At 45.8% G+C, this 15,873-nt stretch overlaps 1 protein-coding gene across 3 annotated transcripts in view; it reads right to left on the reverse strand.

Annotated features, from left to right (window-relative positions):
- Positions 1-11,214: 11,214 nt before the first annotated feature.
- BRCA1 (BRCA1 DNA repair associated) overlaps positions 11,215-15,873 on the reverse strand; it is a 62,243-nt gene continuing 57,584 nt past the window's right edge. For all 3 annotated transcript variants that reach the window (XM_056127887.1, XM_056127888.1, XM_056127889.1), the window contains 4 exons: positions 15,537-15,591; positions 13,180-13,253; positions 12,536-12,596; positions 11,215-11,413 (listed from right to left, as the gene is read on the reverse strand). In XM_056127887.1, the coding sequence (XP_055983862.1) occupies positions 11,301-11,413; positions 12,536-12,596; positions 13,180-13,253; positions 15,537-15,591 (303 nt within the window). In that variant the 3' untranslated portion in view covers positions 11,215-11,300. The remainder of the gene's footprint in view (positions 11,414-12,535; positions 12,597-13,179; positions 13,254-15,536; positions 15,592-15,873) is intronic.

Genomic DNA, 15,873 nt, shown 5'->3' on the forward strand with positions numbered 1-15,873 from the left:
CCCCCAACTCCACTGGAGTTCACACACTTCTTCCTCCCGCAGATAAAGCACAGTCCAGACAACATAATGGTGGCCTAATGAATAGGGATTCCAACATTTGTCTCAGATCTGCTGTCAATTCACGGTGTGACCTTTGACAAGGCCCCCAGATCTTACTTTTAGTGCCTATAAAGTGGAGATAAGATCTTTGCTTTAGCCACCTCCCAGGGAACAAGTGAAGAGTGAGAAATAATGGTTATGCTGGTGCTTTGAACTCGCAAGGAGATTATCATGAACATCATAATTATTTCTCCAGCTATGGCGGCACAGTACTTTATCTGTTTTAGGTATCTAGCCTGGAGGAGGCTTTGCTGGAAGAAACACAGAGGGGAAACTGATGCTCTTCTGTCTGCTTGATTAATCACCAAGGCTAGGATTCATGATAGGCAAGTGAATGAAGGATAAAATGTAGGATACAAGAGGTAGAGCAAATCTTGGCCATTCAAATCTCTTATAGCATTTTGGGAATAAAGAATGTGTGGGAAGAACTGAAAGCACTCCTCTGAGGGATGGGTTGTCGCTGGTTTTCCAGGTGCTTGAAGGTGGAGCCAACAGCTGGATAAACAATCCAGTGAGTCCATACGTTTCATTCATCCTTTGACTCATTCATCAAATACTCATTGGGCATCTAACAAGCTGCCAGGTACAGAGCTGCTGGGTTATAAGAAAGAGAAAATGATACTAATTCTGGCTGGAGTGATAGTCCAGCAGGTAGGGTGCTTGGCTTGTAATGTGGCTCACCCAGGTGCAATCTGTAACGTGGCTCAGCCAGGTGCAATCCGTAACGTGGCTCAGCCAGGTGCAATCCCTAACGTGGCTCACCCAGGTGCAATCCCTAGTATGCAGAACCCCACCAGGAGTGATCCCTGAGCAGAGTCAGGATTGAGCCCTGAGGACCACTGGGTGTGGCCAAAACAAATACAAAACACAAAAACACAAATAACAAAAACCCCAGACATTGGTGCTGGAGTGATAGCACAACGGGTAGGGCAATTGCTTTGCCCGTTTGCCTTGCATGCGGCCAACCCGGGTTCGATTCCCAGCATCCCATATGGTCCCCTGAGCACCACCAGAATGTAGAGCCAGGAGTAACCCCTGTGCATTGCCGGATGTGACCCAAAAAGCAAAACAAAACAAAACAAAAACCCTCAGACATCAAAGGGGGAAAAAGTCTTTTTTTGTGTGTGTGTAGGAGTACTGCTATTTATTCAGCCACTGATTAGCTGATTGAATTGTGCATGAACTCCACCTTGCTTTTTTTTTTTCATATTTTATAATTTTATGTATTGAATCACTGTGAGAGCAGTTACAAAGCTTTTGGGTCTAAGTCGCGGTCATACAATGAAACACCCATACCTTCACCAATGCCCACTCTCCACCACCAAAAACCCCAGTATACCCCCATCCCATACCCTTCCCCTATCTGTGGGGCAGATGATTTCCACATTACTTTCTCTCTACTTTGATTACATTCAATATTTTGACACCAGACCCACCATTATTATTTGGGATTTTACCCCAACACTCAGATCTGCTGAAAAGGCAACAGTAGACAATTTGTTTTCTATTGCTGGTTATGAATAACATATGATGTCGCGTGGCTGCAGTAGTGGCCGCAGGATTTTGAAATTCCGAAATTTTAACACTTAAATCTGGAGGGATTTCTGCCAAAAGCCACTGGGTTTCAAGATCTGCTCCTGAGTCTCTGGGATCATGGCCGTTGAGCAGCTTGATGAGGAGCCAGAGAGGCTGTTCGTGGGTGATGACTTGGGGTCTCGTTGGAGTGGGGATGACAGGCCTGGCTCCACCCCATCCCTTGAGGCCCAACAAGTTTCGTCACTGCGGGCCCAAGCCTGACTGTCCAATGGCCTCTGGAGGATGACAGCCACAGAGCCACCAGAAGGAAACAGGCGGAGGGACAGCACCCTTTCCCCCCTGGGATGGCCCGGCAACAGTAACCTATGCGGGGTCTGGACACATTTCTGCCAAAAGCTGCTGAGTTTCAAGATTTGTTTCTGAGTCTCTGGGATCAAGGCCGTTAAGCAGTTTGATCAGGAGCCAGAGAGGCCGTTTGTGGGCGATGACTTGGGGTCTCGTTGGGGTGGGGAGGACAGGCCCGGCTCACCTCCCATCCCATGAGGCCTAACAAGTTTCGTCACTGTGGGCCCAAGCCTGACTGTCCAGTGGCCTCTAGAGGATGACAGCCACCAAGCCACCAAGAGGGAGCAGGCAGAGGGACAACACCCTTTCCTCCCTGGGGTGACCAGGCGACAGTAACGTACTGTGGGGTCCGGACGCATTTCTGCCAAAAGCCACTGGGTTTTGAGATTTGTTTCTGAGTCTCTGGGATCATGGCCGTTAAGCAGCTTGATCAGGAGCCAGAGGCCGTTCATGGGCGATGACTTGGGGTCTCGTTGGGGTGGGGAGGACAAGTCCGGCTCTACCCCCATCCCATGAGGCCCTGTGTGTCTCGTCATTGGGGGCCCAAATGTGACTATCTAGTGGACTCTGAAGGAGGGCGGCCACTGGGCTGCCAGAGGGAACAGGCCAAGGCACAAAACCTATTCCCACCTGGGTTGGCCCAGCACCGGTAGCCTACTGCACGGACCGGACGCATTTCTACCTAAAGCCGCTGGGTTCCGATATTCGTTTCTGAGTCTCTGGGATCATGGCCATTAAGCAGTTCAATCAGGAACCAAAGAGGCCTTGCCTCCAATTATATAGCTGAGCCGGAGGTGGTTTGTGGGTGTGTTTTCCACATACCTAACTTTTGGCCATTTACTTTCTTGGTAAACTTTGCCCCAAGTTTTTGGGGTCTGGTCAAAGGCACAGCAGCAATTTTGGGGTACTGGAAGTGTGAAGGCACCATGAGGCTGCTGATGCACTTGCCTTACAGGTACAGATTGACCTGCTGGCGGCACCATACCCCCTGAAAAAGTCTTTTTGATTGGGGAGATTTTTCACTGTCTGTTTGTATGCTTTCCACATGAGAGGCCTGGCTCTCCATGGTACTTTATGGGATCAGAGAAAGGCATTCTTAGAAGAATCTCTCATCTTTTCTCTTTCTGGATCTGTGAGGATTCTTCCTCCCAGTTCTGGCAACTAGGAATTCTTATGTGTACCTTCTAGAATCTTCTGGCATCCTTCTTGCCTGGCCAAATCATACCCAAATGCCCAGTCAGCTCTAGATGCTTTACTCAGAGGTTCCCACCACAGGCAGAGCGCCCCAAGAGCTCTCAAACAAGAGGGTACAGTTCTGTAAGGGTCTTTGGCAACTTTCTTGCCTTCACCACTTAATAGTTGTCAATCTGATGGCCAGAAATGGGTATTTTCTCCCTTCCTCCCACAGTCCTGGCACGAGTATACACAACACAGAACTGGGCACTAGTGTCCCCTCAATCATTACCCTTTTTATTGCTCGCTGCTTTCTAGGACTGGTTCCCAGCACAATTTAGCTTCACACAAATCTTTTGCTTGAATCAAGGCTTTGCCACCTCCTTTTGTTGTGTGGCCTTGGGCAAATTGATTGGCCTCTCCAAGTGTCCTTTTCCTCATTTGTCTATGTTGGGAAGAGTGCCTGGTACTTAGTAGGAATACGGCCAATGAGAGTCAGGAAGGGTTGTTATTAATGTTGCTTAGGACATCATTTGGCTCACAAAATCTAGGCTGGATTTCCCTTTCCTTCCTTTTTAATTTAGTTGTTTTCCTTTCTATCTGTCTTGTCTGGTTCTCTCCTCCTGGTTCCTCCTTGCAGTAGTCTCTGGGTTACGTGCCCTGTTCCCTCCAGACCAGCTTCTTCTCTCCCAGAGAGCGCGGGTGGGACCTCACAGGGCACAAGTTGTCTGTGCCTTGCTCTCCATCAGTCAATAAAGATAAATTACAAAATCATTTGTCTTATTTGTTCTTGTTACCTTGAGGGCTGGCTGAAATTGCCTTTCTTTAGAAAGCCACATTTACATATGTCTATGCTGAAGTCAAAGACCAAAGCTGTGGTTTCACTGCAATTTAAATATTAATAAAACCTCCTAAACCTCTAGCTGTTATTTTATTTTTTAAAGCAGTCTAGCCCTTCAGCTCCTAGATTGCCAATATAATTTCATCTTCATCCTTTGCTTTGTAATTTTTGAAAGGGCTGTTTTGGAGTCACTAAAGCCAGCTGCTACAACCTTGTAGATAAGAACCACAAACCAGGGGCCGGAGCGATAGTTCAGCAGGGAAGGTGCTTGCCTTGCATGTGGTCTACCCAGATTCGATTCCTGATATCCCGTATGGTCCCCTTAGCACCATCAGTTGTAATTCCCGAGTGCAGAGCCAGGAGCAACGCTTGAGTACTGTTGAGTAACCCTTGAGCACCGCTGGGTGTGACCCAAACCTCTCCCACTGAAAATACCTCCCAAAACCAACAAAAAAAACCCACTAACCACTATCCAGGAGATACTGCTGGGGCCAGGGAAATGTGCTTGCATGCATGGGATCTGGGTTCAATCCCTAGCACTGCCCCTAAATATACTGCCAAAATATACTGCCTCCTTCACTCCAGTGTAGAACTAAAAACCCCCTCAGCACTGCTGACATAGCAGATTCGAGCACTGAACTGTCCAGCACCATTGGCCGAGTATTGCCAAAAATGGCCTCTGGGCCTTCTGAGAGCTGCTTGGGAGCTCCTCACCCAAAACACCAAAACACTAATCAAACTACAGACTTTGCTTTTTCTGGAGACAAAAGAAAACACCAGGGGCTGGAGTGATAGCACAGCGGGTAGGGTGTTTGCCTTGCATGCAGCCAACCCAGGTTTGATTCTCAACATCCCATATGATCCCTGAGCACCGCCAGGAGAGATTCCTAAGTGCAGAGCTAGGAGTAATACCTGAGCATCGCTGGTGTGACCCAAAAAGCAAATAATAATAATAATAATAATAATAATAATAATAATTTTTAAAAAAGCAAGCACCACAGGCAACTTTATTCCCCTGCCCCCTTCCCCCCTCCCCCTACAGCTTTATTGAAACAAAGTGATCCCAACCCCAATCCCATCACCACTGTCACCTTCCCTCCATCACTGTCTCCATTTTTCCAACCACCTCTTAAGTTAGACCATACGGGATGCTGGGGATCGAACCTGGGTCAGCCACATGCAAGGCAAACACCCTACCTGCTGTAGGGTGCTCCAGCCCCACAATTTTTTTCTTATATTGCTTGTTACCACTAAATAGCTAATGGAATGATCAAAAAAAAATTTTCCATGAAAAAAATGTTGTGAAAATAGTTGTATTTCACCGTGGGGACAAGTCTGAGGGTTTACTAAGCTTTTGTGGCAAGCAAAATCATCGCCACAGGTAAATTTAAAAAAAAATTGTTTTTGGGTCACATCTGACAGTTTAACTACCAACTCTGTGCCCAGTGGTCTATGTGGGCTGGGAATCAACATGGGTTCTGCATGTAGAGCTGTCTTCTGGCACCACTTGTAACACTGTATACCAGTTAGCAGACCCTTACGCTACACAGAAGTTCAAACTTGAGTTGACTTCAGAATCAGATTGTGGGGCCCCACCCCCAGTTTCTTGTCAGGCCTAGAGATCCTGGAGTTTGCCTAAGACTTCCCACCTCCTCCTTAATTATGAGAGGACTAGAGTGTGAGAATCCTGACACTAAGTTGCAGGATAAACTGCCATATTTTATCCTGATTATGGGGGAAGTTCCTCAAATTTTCCATTACTTTCAGCCCCTCTAACCATGAGATTGTCCTGATTATTCAGACTCATTTCAAGATCAGCTCTGCACCTCCTGGACTGTGCTCTCCACAGGAGCCGGCTGCCTCCAGTTCCTCTTAATTTTCTATTTGCCCAGATTCATTTCTTTAATTTTCTCCTTGTTATAGGCAGATTTACAGACTGTTGGAGGGAGCTAAACATCTCTGAAGTATGTTAAAGAGGCCTCTGGCTCAGCCATTTTGCAGCCTTTGATGAGCAAGTTTGCAAGCTCCCTTGTGAGCAAACCCACTGAGGGTTCATGGGGAGAGCTGCAGTTCGCCCTCATCGTCCCCTTCAGCCTGTGGGCCTTCCCTTATCTGCTCCTTACAGGCTTCGCAGGATACATTCTGGGCAGCCTGGCTCCTGGGCTCCAGCCACCCCAATACTGATTCCTTTCTTTTCCTGCTGCATGTTTTTGAGCTGCTACTTTGTTGATGATTCTGGCTGTAGTTTTTTAGATAATCTACCCTAGGTCGCCTTCCGGTACTTGTATAAAAATCCCTTCTTCCTTTGCAAAAATTCCTTTCTTGCAACGAGATAAAGGCAGTAGAGCAATTAGTTCCCCAAAATGCCTCTGTGCCCAGCAAAGGCTAAGGATTGTGGAATGGGAAAGAATGGGAGCACATTTTAAAGCCAGAGGTCAAAGAAACAAGTAGATTTACTCCATCATCAGATAAGACTCTTAAACTCAGCCAAGAAATAGAAATCAGGGTCAGAAGTTGACTCCTGGGAAAGGTTATGCCGCACTGAAGAACAGACGGGATATTTGTTGGGAGGCGTTAGAGAAAACTTCATGTATTTTCATCCCCCTGGTTTTCACCCATGAGTCCCGGGAAGGTAACCTGTACTAAATTGATGTCGCCTCTTCCTATTAACCAAGCAAGGATGGGGGCAACAGGTTGAGGTCTGGCTCACCCCATGGGTCTAGTATGCCATGATTTGTCACTGGAAATGAGACTGTGGAACCAAAGTCTGGGCCAATAGCTCTTCTTGTTTCCTGCCTTCCTTTATTGCTAATCCTGCCACTCATCAACTCTGGCAGGCAGATAAGGAGCAGGGATAGGACCTAGGAAGTCATACTGACAAGGAACCTGAACTTGGATTACTTTGTATTTTTGGACCACAGCCTGTGATGACAGGTATCAAACCTGGGCCTACTGTGTGCAAAGCATGTACCCCAGCCCATTGAGCTCTCTGGTTCTGAAATAGACAACCAAATAGTAAGTGCAGGTAGCTATTGAATATGCATTTGAACTGTTGGTATGGGTTGGTTTAGTCCTTGGATGTGAAAGTCCTTGAATGTGAAGGGCCACATATGTTACTTAGATTTTTGATGGATATTGCTGCTAATACTGCTTTGTTGGAGAATCCCTTCTAATCTCAAACTAGGAAGCTGAGTGGCAAAAGAGCATACCATAATCCAACCGTATAAGTTCCTTTGCCTGCATTTGCTGCTTCCCCAGGTAGAGATGCCCCTTCAAACTACAAACTTCCTACTGTCTCCTACAACCTTCAAAAAGAAGCTAGTGAGTTTCCGCACAACCCACAGTTCTCTCAAAATGTTCCTGAGGGTTCAACTATTATCTCCTGTCCTGAGTTAGACTGATGTAGGTGGAGTGATAAATGATGGGATGCAAAGGGCTTGGGTTCAGATCTTCAAGTTTTGTTTGGGAGCCACACCCAGTAGTGCTCAAGGGCTAATTCTGGTTCTGAACTCAGGAAATCACTCCTGGAAGTGCTGGGGGGGGGGGGGGGGGAACATATGGGATTGAGCTGAGTTGGCCACGTGCATGACAAGCACCCTACTTTTTGGCCCCCTCGGGCTGTTAACTTCACACTGAGCAAAATCTTGAGTTCTGCTCAGGGTATCACTCCTCACAGTGCTTGGGAGGCCAGATAAGATGGCTGGGATCAAGTCAGAATTGGTCATGTGCAAGACAATTGCCGAGATCCTTGTACTATCTCTCTGAGCAAAATCTTTGCTGGAGGACCACACAGTACCAAGAACTAACAAACACTGAGAAATCTCTTGGGACTCTGAACAAATTTTGTTTTTGGGCTACACCTGGTGGTGCCCAGGGTTTACTCCTGGCTCTGCATTCAGGGATCACTTGTGGCAGGCTAAAAGATAGAACTATGTGGTGTCAAGGAACAAACCCAGGTCAGCTCCATGCAATGTAAGTAATTTACCCACTGCACTTTCACTACAGCCCCTCAGTTTTTGGGTGTGTGTTTGTGTTACACTTTGGGCCATACCTGATTGTGCTCAGGGAACTTTATGTAGTGCTGTGGATCAAATCTGAGCCAGCCACATGCAAGACAAGTGTTTTACATGCTGTACTATCTCTTTGGTCCTTAGTTCATATTATTTCCTATGTGGTGACAAATACTTCAACAAACTGTTGACGAAGACTGACTTTTCCTTCACTCATTCACTTTTCTCCCCCCCCCTTTTTGGGTTACATCTGGTGATGCACAGGGATACTCCTGGCTCATGCACTCAGGCATTACTCCTAGCAGTGCTCTGGGGACCATATGGGATGCTGGGAATTGAACCCGAGTCAGTCGTGTGCAAGGCAAACGCCCTACCTGCTGTGCTATTGCTCCAGCCCCACTCATTCACTTTTTGACAAAGATGGCAGTACTGAAAAAATGTGAGGATTTCATTCTGTCTCAAAAGGGATTCTTATCTCTGAATAACGTGAAGTTCAAGAAATTATGATATAGACTGTGGATCAGGCGTGTTATATAGTAGTGATGATCTGAATTCTAAAGACATGTCCCCTGGCTATTTAAACACAAATCTAGTTACTGTGATGGGGACATTGGGGCTGTAATCAAGATTATTGACCTTAAAATCAGGAGATCAAGTTGGGCATTTGCCTTGCATGTGCCCCACCCGGGTTTGGTCCCTGGCATCCCATATGACCCCCCATGTACCGCCAAGAGTAATTTCTGAGTGCAGAGCCAGGACTAACCCCTGAGCATTGCTGGGTGTGATCCAAAAAGGAAAAAAAAAAAAACCAGGAGCTCACTGTGGATTACCTATAGGTATAAACTAATCATTTGAGTCCTTTTTTTTTTTGGGGGGGGGGGGTCGCACCCAGTGATGCCCAGGGGTTACTCCTGGCTCCTGCACTCAGGAATTACTACTGGCGGTACTCAGGGGACCATATGGGATGCTGGGAATCGAACCCGGGTCAGCTGCATGCAAGGCAAACGCCCTACCCGCTGTACGTACTATGGCTCCAGCTCCCACTTGAGCTCTTAAGGACAGAGATTTCTCTGAATGTGAGCCATAATCAGCTATTTGCTGGTTTTGAAGATGGAAATAGGGTAGTCAATATGCAGTACATAGGGACCCCAGGTGCAGTATTCAGGGATCATTTCTGGGGCTCCAGTATGAAAAGCATGTGCACTAGTCCTTACTGTCACTCCTGAGCCCATAGATACATGCTGTTTCAAGCTTCTAGATTTGTGACACTTTGTTATGGGTAGTAACAGATACTGAAGTTTCCTCAATAACCCAAGGTGGGTCAATACCCTTAATTTACAGATGAGACATAAGTACAATGGAAAAGGTCTAAGAAAGTCTGCAGGCATAAGCTTCAAGAAGTCATACTTGGCCAAGTGTTTGCCACCAATTTTATTTGCAAGTGAGCAGCACAACATTTACAAAATATACTTTGTACAATCAAGTCTGCCCTCACACACAGGGGGGCTAAGGAAGACTACTTGGTCCTCCTAACAGCTATAAACAGGCCTGGATAATGAGTCTATGAAAACACTTTTTCTTTCAGCAAACAAAATTATTTATGAAGTGTACAGATCAGCAATAGGAAGGAAAGGAGGAAAAAAAATTACCTTAAGGAAAGCAACAGCTCCTTTCCTGGTGGGATCCGTCATTTTACAGATATGAAATATTTATATCAGATCTTGTATTTCAAGAGGAATGGGTTACATATCAGAGTGCAAGAATAAACATTTATTTCTACTGTTAGAATTAGAATATTCTCTTTTCACATCAGTTCTTAAATATTCAGAGCACATTAGAACTAAGAAATTCCATTTGTAGAGGGTGGGTAGTTGGGCCATACCCAGTGGCGCACAGGAGTTGGGCACTACTCAGCTGGTGACATGCAAAGCAAGAGACAACCCCTGTGCTGTCTCTCTGGTCAAGTTATTTTTCTTTCCCTTTTTTGCCACTCCTAGTGGTGTTCAGGGGTTACTCCTGGTTCTGTACTCAGGAATTATTCCTGGAGGTGCACAGGGGACCAAGTGGGATGCCGGGGATTAAACCTGGGTCAGCCTTGTGCAATGCGAGAGCCTTACCTGTTGTACTATTGCTTTGGTCCCATAAGAAAATTTTTTGAAATCCAGCAATTATAGCCGAGACTTTGAAGAGGTCAGCATGCCTTCCTCTTCTCTAATTAACACTAAGTTTCTTATTTATATTTAATAGCAACCTCTGAATTCCCTCTCCAATATTCCACTCCAACATCTAAGCTACCCAAGCACTGTTCTGATTTTAAGTCATGTCCCAGATCCCCAAGTACTTGCCTTCCACTGAAGGGTCTCACCCTTGGCCTCTACGAACACAGGTTTGAGAGAAACAAGCTCAGGAAGCACAGCTGTTCTCCTAAGACCAGGCCCGCTGTGACTCGAGCTCAGCCTCCAGCCCTGGCACAAGGAATAGGTCTGATAAATAATGAATCAGCATCTCACTCAATCGGTGGATTTAAACGGTTTTAAAATCCTTTCAGGTGAAAAATTACCACAATTTTGTGTGCTCATGGAGATTTTGAACAGAGACTTGAGCAAAATATATTTAAGGGACCCTTGCATAGCTGGAAGTTCTTTTCAGGCTGCTTTACATAAAATATTTAGTAACTTGAGACTGTGGAAGGACTGGAGAGGAGCATTCAGAGTCTGGAAATAGGTGGTTTCTTTTCTTCCTTTTGTTTTGAGGGTCACACGGGGCAGTGCTCTGGGGATCACGTGGTTTTGGGACAGAACACAAACCTGCATGCGAACAAAGCATGCATGCACTCCAGCTCTTTCAGTCATCTCCTTATCTCTACTTTTATTTTTCATCTTTTTGCTTCTGGGCCATACCTGGCAAGGTTCAGGGCTCTGTGCTCAGGGATAACTGTGGGCAGTGCTCCACGGAACATATGGACCGAACCTGGGTGAGCTATGTGCAATACAAGTGGCTTAATCCTTGTATTATTTTTCCAGCCCCTTGGCCCCATTTTTATTTCTCTTGTTTTTGGGCCAGACCCGATGGCGTGCTCAGGGCTTACATCTGACTTTGCACTCAGAGGTCATTCCTGGTGGTACTCAGGGACCACATGAGAGGCAGGGGATTGAACCTGAGTTGGCCGTGTGTAAAGCAAGCACCCTGCCTGCTATACTATTTCTCTGGCCATGGGCCCCAATTTTTAAGCTCATTTTTTGAGTCCTCTGGAAATAGGTCCTAACCACACGGTTGGCTCGAAATCAGCAGCAATTCTAGGGGATCTGAGGTACCAGGTAGTTGTCCAATTTTTGGCGTTGGCAGAGGACTACGCTGTCCAATACCCATTCCCGGATCACCACAGGTGCCTCACAAAGCTGCCCAATTGCTGGAGATAGAGAACACAAGCAGTTAGTGTCAGTCTATATTCTCAGACCAAATGCTAATCAATATATTACAGGGATCTGGTTGCTTGAGCTGTTTTTCTTTTCTTATTTTTTGGGGGGATGATATCTGGCTGTGCTCAGGGATCACTCCTGGCAGGCTCCTGGGATACCATCTGGGGTTCCAGGGATCAAACCCAGGTAGGCCACCTACAAGGCAAATACCCTACCCACTATGCTATCTCTCTGGCCCCTGGTTGTATGAGGTTTGTTTGAGGCCACACTCAAAGATGTTCAGGGATCACTCCCGGTGGAGCTCAGGTGACCATAAGGGATACAGGGGATCCCAGATCTGCCACATGTAAGACTAGTACTCTACCCACAGAACTAACACTCTTGCCTTTGGCTGAATGAGTTATTTTTTGTTTTTGCAAGGCAGAGAGGGAAGGGGGGGGTTGGGGCCATATCCAGCAATGTTCAGGAGTTACTCCTGGCAGTGCTTGGGGGACCATATGGGATGCTGGGGATCAAACTTGGGTTGGCTGCATGCAAGGCAAATGCCTTACATGCTGTACTATCTCTCCCCCCTGTATGAATTCTTTAGGCTAATAAAGTAGGAGCGAAGTTGTTGAGCAATGCTTTAAGAAACAGAACCTTACTCAAAAGCCTGAGAAGTGCCTACTGGTGAAAGCTTAGTTTCTTAATATGAAATTCTAATTTGTTAAAGGAAAAGTTACTAGGGCTGAAAATTCATGTTTAATCCCCACTCAGTGAAAACAGTTCAAGCATTGCTCTTACATATATAAAATGAATACCAAGTTTTAAAAAGAACAGTTCATCCATTCAATTATTCATTCAACAAATATTTTCTTTCTTTTTTTGAGGAGGGCATATTTGGCAGTGCTCAGAGCTTACTCCTGAATCAGTGCTCAAGGATCACTCCTGACAAGTTTGGGGAACCATACGGGGTGCCAGGGATAGAACTTGTGTTGGCTGAATGCAAGGCAAATGCCTAACCTGCTATACTATCACTGACCTTCAACAAACAATTATTAAGCATCCAGAATGTGCTAAGACCTTAAACAATAGGTCAACTGCAGTGACAGAGACACACGCAAGTATCTTACCATGGAAGCCACTGTCCTCTGTCCAGGCATCTGGTTGTACAACCACAACTGGGTGCCTACCCTGCATTCCCAGGAAGAAAACAGCATTTAAGAAAACAGAGCAGCATTTCTAGGACAGTCAGTTCATCTTTTTTTTCTTTTCTTTTTGGGTCACACCCGGCGATGCACAAGGTCTACTCCTGGCCCTGCACTCAGGAATTACTCCTGGCGGTGCTCAGGGGACCATATGGGATGCTGGGAATCGAACCCAGGTTTGCCGTGTGTAAGGCAAACGCCCTACCCGCTGTGCTATCACTCTTGCCCCAGTTCATCATTTCTTACAGGTCTGCTGAAGCCAGCTACTCTAGGGGCAGCCACAGAAAGGAGATGGAAGGGCACATGGCAATAAGGAAGGGTGAGAGGGAAAAAAAACTCCTTCCCTCAGGATAAGAAGAACTTGTATTTCCCAAATCCTTGCTTATCCCTTGAAGATGGGGTCTTCTGGCACAGGGCGGTGGTCAGAGAAGGAAGAGGAGAAAAGAAACCTCTGAGGTTAAACAGGGGGATTCAGACCGATATGTGCTAGCCTTGCTCAACTGCAGGGTAGACTGCCGTGACACCCCCCCACTCCCACCCCCACCCCACGAAAGGTCACCAACACTTACCTTGCTACGGGTAAATGATGAAAGCTCTTTTACCACAGAAGCCCCACAGAGGCGCAACATCCACTCCAGTTGATCTAAATAGGACATTTAGATCTAAAATAATCACATTAATCTGCACACTTAACCTGAGCCCTCTACCCTCTACTTTTCTGGATGAAGGCTTATAGCAAGGCAGTAAGACTTGTCAGTGGGAAAAGTCTTTCTGCTACAAAGGGAGAGAAAGGTCTTAAAGGAAAATGGAGGCCATGGAGAGACGGCTTGAAGGGGTGGAGGGCATGCTTCGTGCGTGGGGCTCCAGGTTCGAACCTTGACACTGTATGGTCCCCAACACCTTTGGGTGCAACCTCAAGCATGGAACTAACAGGAAGCCCTCAAGCACCCTGTGAGGTGGCCTCCTCCCCCCAAAACTAATAAAAATCAATATCGGGGGCACGGATTCAATGCCAACTTGCTTCTGATATACTAACTTTTCCTTGTAAGAGCAGAGTCCCTGAGCACCACTGGTGTGGCTCTAAAAGCCCAAATCAAAAGGAAAAAGAATGATTGACAGTCTCACAAATAAAACTCTTCCCTTTTTTTGAAAGGAAAAATTATCCAAGACCTAATAACAATTACTTTGCTAAACTGCTGGCTAAGATACTGTGAAAAACACACCCACCTGTCTTCCCTCCATACCTCTTTGTTGGTAATTGATAATCACAGTCACCCTTACTGTAAATGTCAAGAGACAGGAAGATAATTCATTTAGTCAAAAAGTATATCTATCTTTCTGGACAGACTCAGAACAACTGTGGGGAAATATAATTTGCTGCGCTGAAATCAACACACCTGAGGGAGCAGAATCAGAAGAAAGGACAGAGGTGTTCTATCGAACCTGGCAAAAACAACAGCACAGAGCAGCAGGTAGTTTTTGCCCCATTGTGGCTCTCAAAACTATCAGTCATTTCTGGGCAATGCTGAGGTGTTCCTCTTTGACTGAACTGAGGTCAACTAACTCACCTCCAAAATGATTCCTACTGGGGCTGGAGTGATAGTACAGCGGGTAGGGCATTTGCCTTGCATGAGGCTGACCCAGGTTCGATTCCCAGCATCCCATATGGTCCTCTGAGCACCACCAGGAGTAATTCCTGAGTGCAAAGCCAGGAGTAACCCCTGGGCATCACCGAGTGTGACCCAAAAAGAAAAAAAAGAAGATTCCTACTTAGAGATCTTCTTTTCTTTTTTTTCTTTTTGTTTTTTAGAGTCGTATCTGACAATGCTCAGGGGTTACTCCTGGCTCTGCATTCAGGAATTACTCCTGGCAGTGCTCAAAGGATCATACAGGATGCCAGGGATAGAACCTGGGTTGGCTGCATGCAAGACAAGTGCCCCATTCACATTACTACCCTCCGGCTCCAAGACCTTGTTTTCTAACACGCCAAAAAAACTTTGAGAAATCCTGGAGTGACAGGTGAAAACCTCATAAAAATCCAGACAATTGCCAATAAGGAAGACAGAAGCAAAATTAGTTTGCCAGGTTATGTTGTTGTCATTCCTCTGTCCCTGACCTTGCCAAGGTTGTCTTCTGATGAGTAAGAAGACTAGTATCCCTGTGGGTCAGTCTGGTCACAGGAGGCAAAGGTAGATCACCTTCCTTTTGAAAAGAACAAACCACATCTATGTACCCATCATATCCTCAGAGCCACACAACTCCAGTGTTAACTATCAAAGTACTCCTAAACATATTATTACATTCAAACTCAAATTTAATTACAAAATCTTCATCAAAGGTCTTCCCCTGCTCTGGGCCAATGTGGAGCACCATGCCCTTGGGTATTTAGAAAAAGGAAAGCTCTTTCCTGATGTTTATAAATCCAAAATGTCTCTTCACCCAACTTTATTACATCCCTTCTTTCTTACAATGAATGCAGAGAGAGCATCTTCATCCCCTCTGAACACAGAAAAACTAGTTCTTAAATTCTCTCTCTCTTTTTTTTTTGGGATCACACCTGGTGGTGCTCAGGGTTTACTCCTGGCTCTGCAATCAAGGAATGCCCCTGGTGAGCTTGGGGGACCACATGAAGTGCTGGGGACTGAACCTGTGTTGGCCACGTGCACGAGCAAGGCAAGTGCTCCCCTGCTATACTACTGCTTCAGCCCTAACTCTACTCTTCTTGCTTTGAGAAGGGGTGCAGGTGGTTTCTGCCATAGGGTAACATGCAGCTAGTTTTGTCTGATGGGTGATGAAGAAACAGTCTATAAAATACCTCACCAATCTGATAAACCTCGTAAGTAATGCCTCTTATGGGGTATTATATCTAATACAGCACAACATAATAGAGTGATTAGTGTTGGACAGTATAATTCTAGTTTCTTACCTGTGGGCATGTTGGTAAAGGGTCCATAGCAACAAATTTCTAAGTCTCTGAAGATCTGGGAGAAAAGAGAAAGAATGGAAATAAAAAAATACTATTTATAAAATAGTATGGTATTTTACCAAAGACAATACAGAGAGACTCTTAAGTATGAAAAATTTTCCTTTTTCACCCCCTTTTTTTTGGCCACATGATGCTGTACCCAGAGATGCTCCCAGTGATGTTTAGGTGGCCGTGCAATGCTGGGGATTAAAGCAAATACTGTCCACATGAAAGCATAAACTCCAGGGGTTGAGAGATAGTACAGTGGGTACTTGCCTTGCCTCTGGCACCAGAGTTT

This window comes from Sorex fumeus, unplaced genomic scaffold (genome assembly GCF_029834395.1).
Source record: "Sorex fumeus unplaced genomic scaffold, SorFum_2.1 ptg000063l, whole genome shotgun sequence".
NCBI classification, from domain to species: Eukaryota; Metazoa; Chordata; class Mammalia; order Eulipotyphla; family Soricidae; genus Sorex; species Sorex fumeus.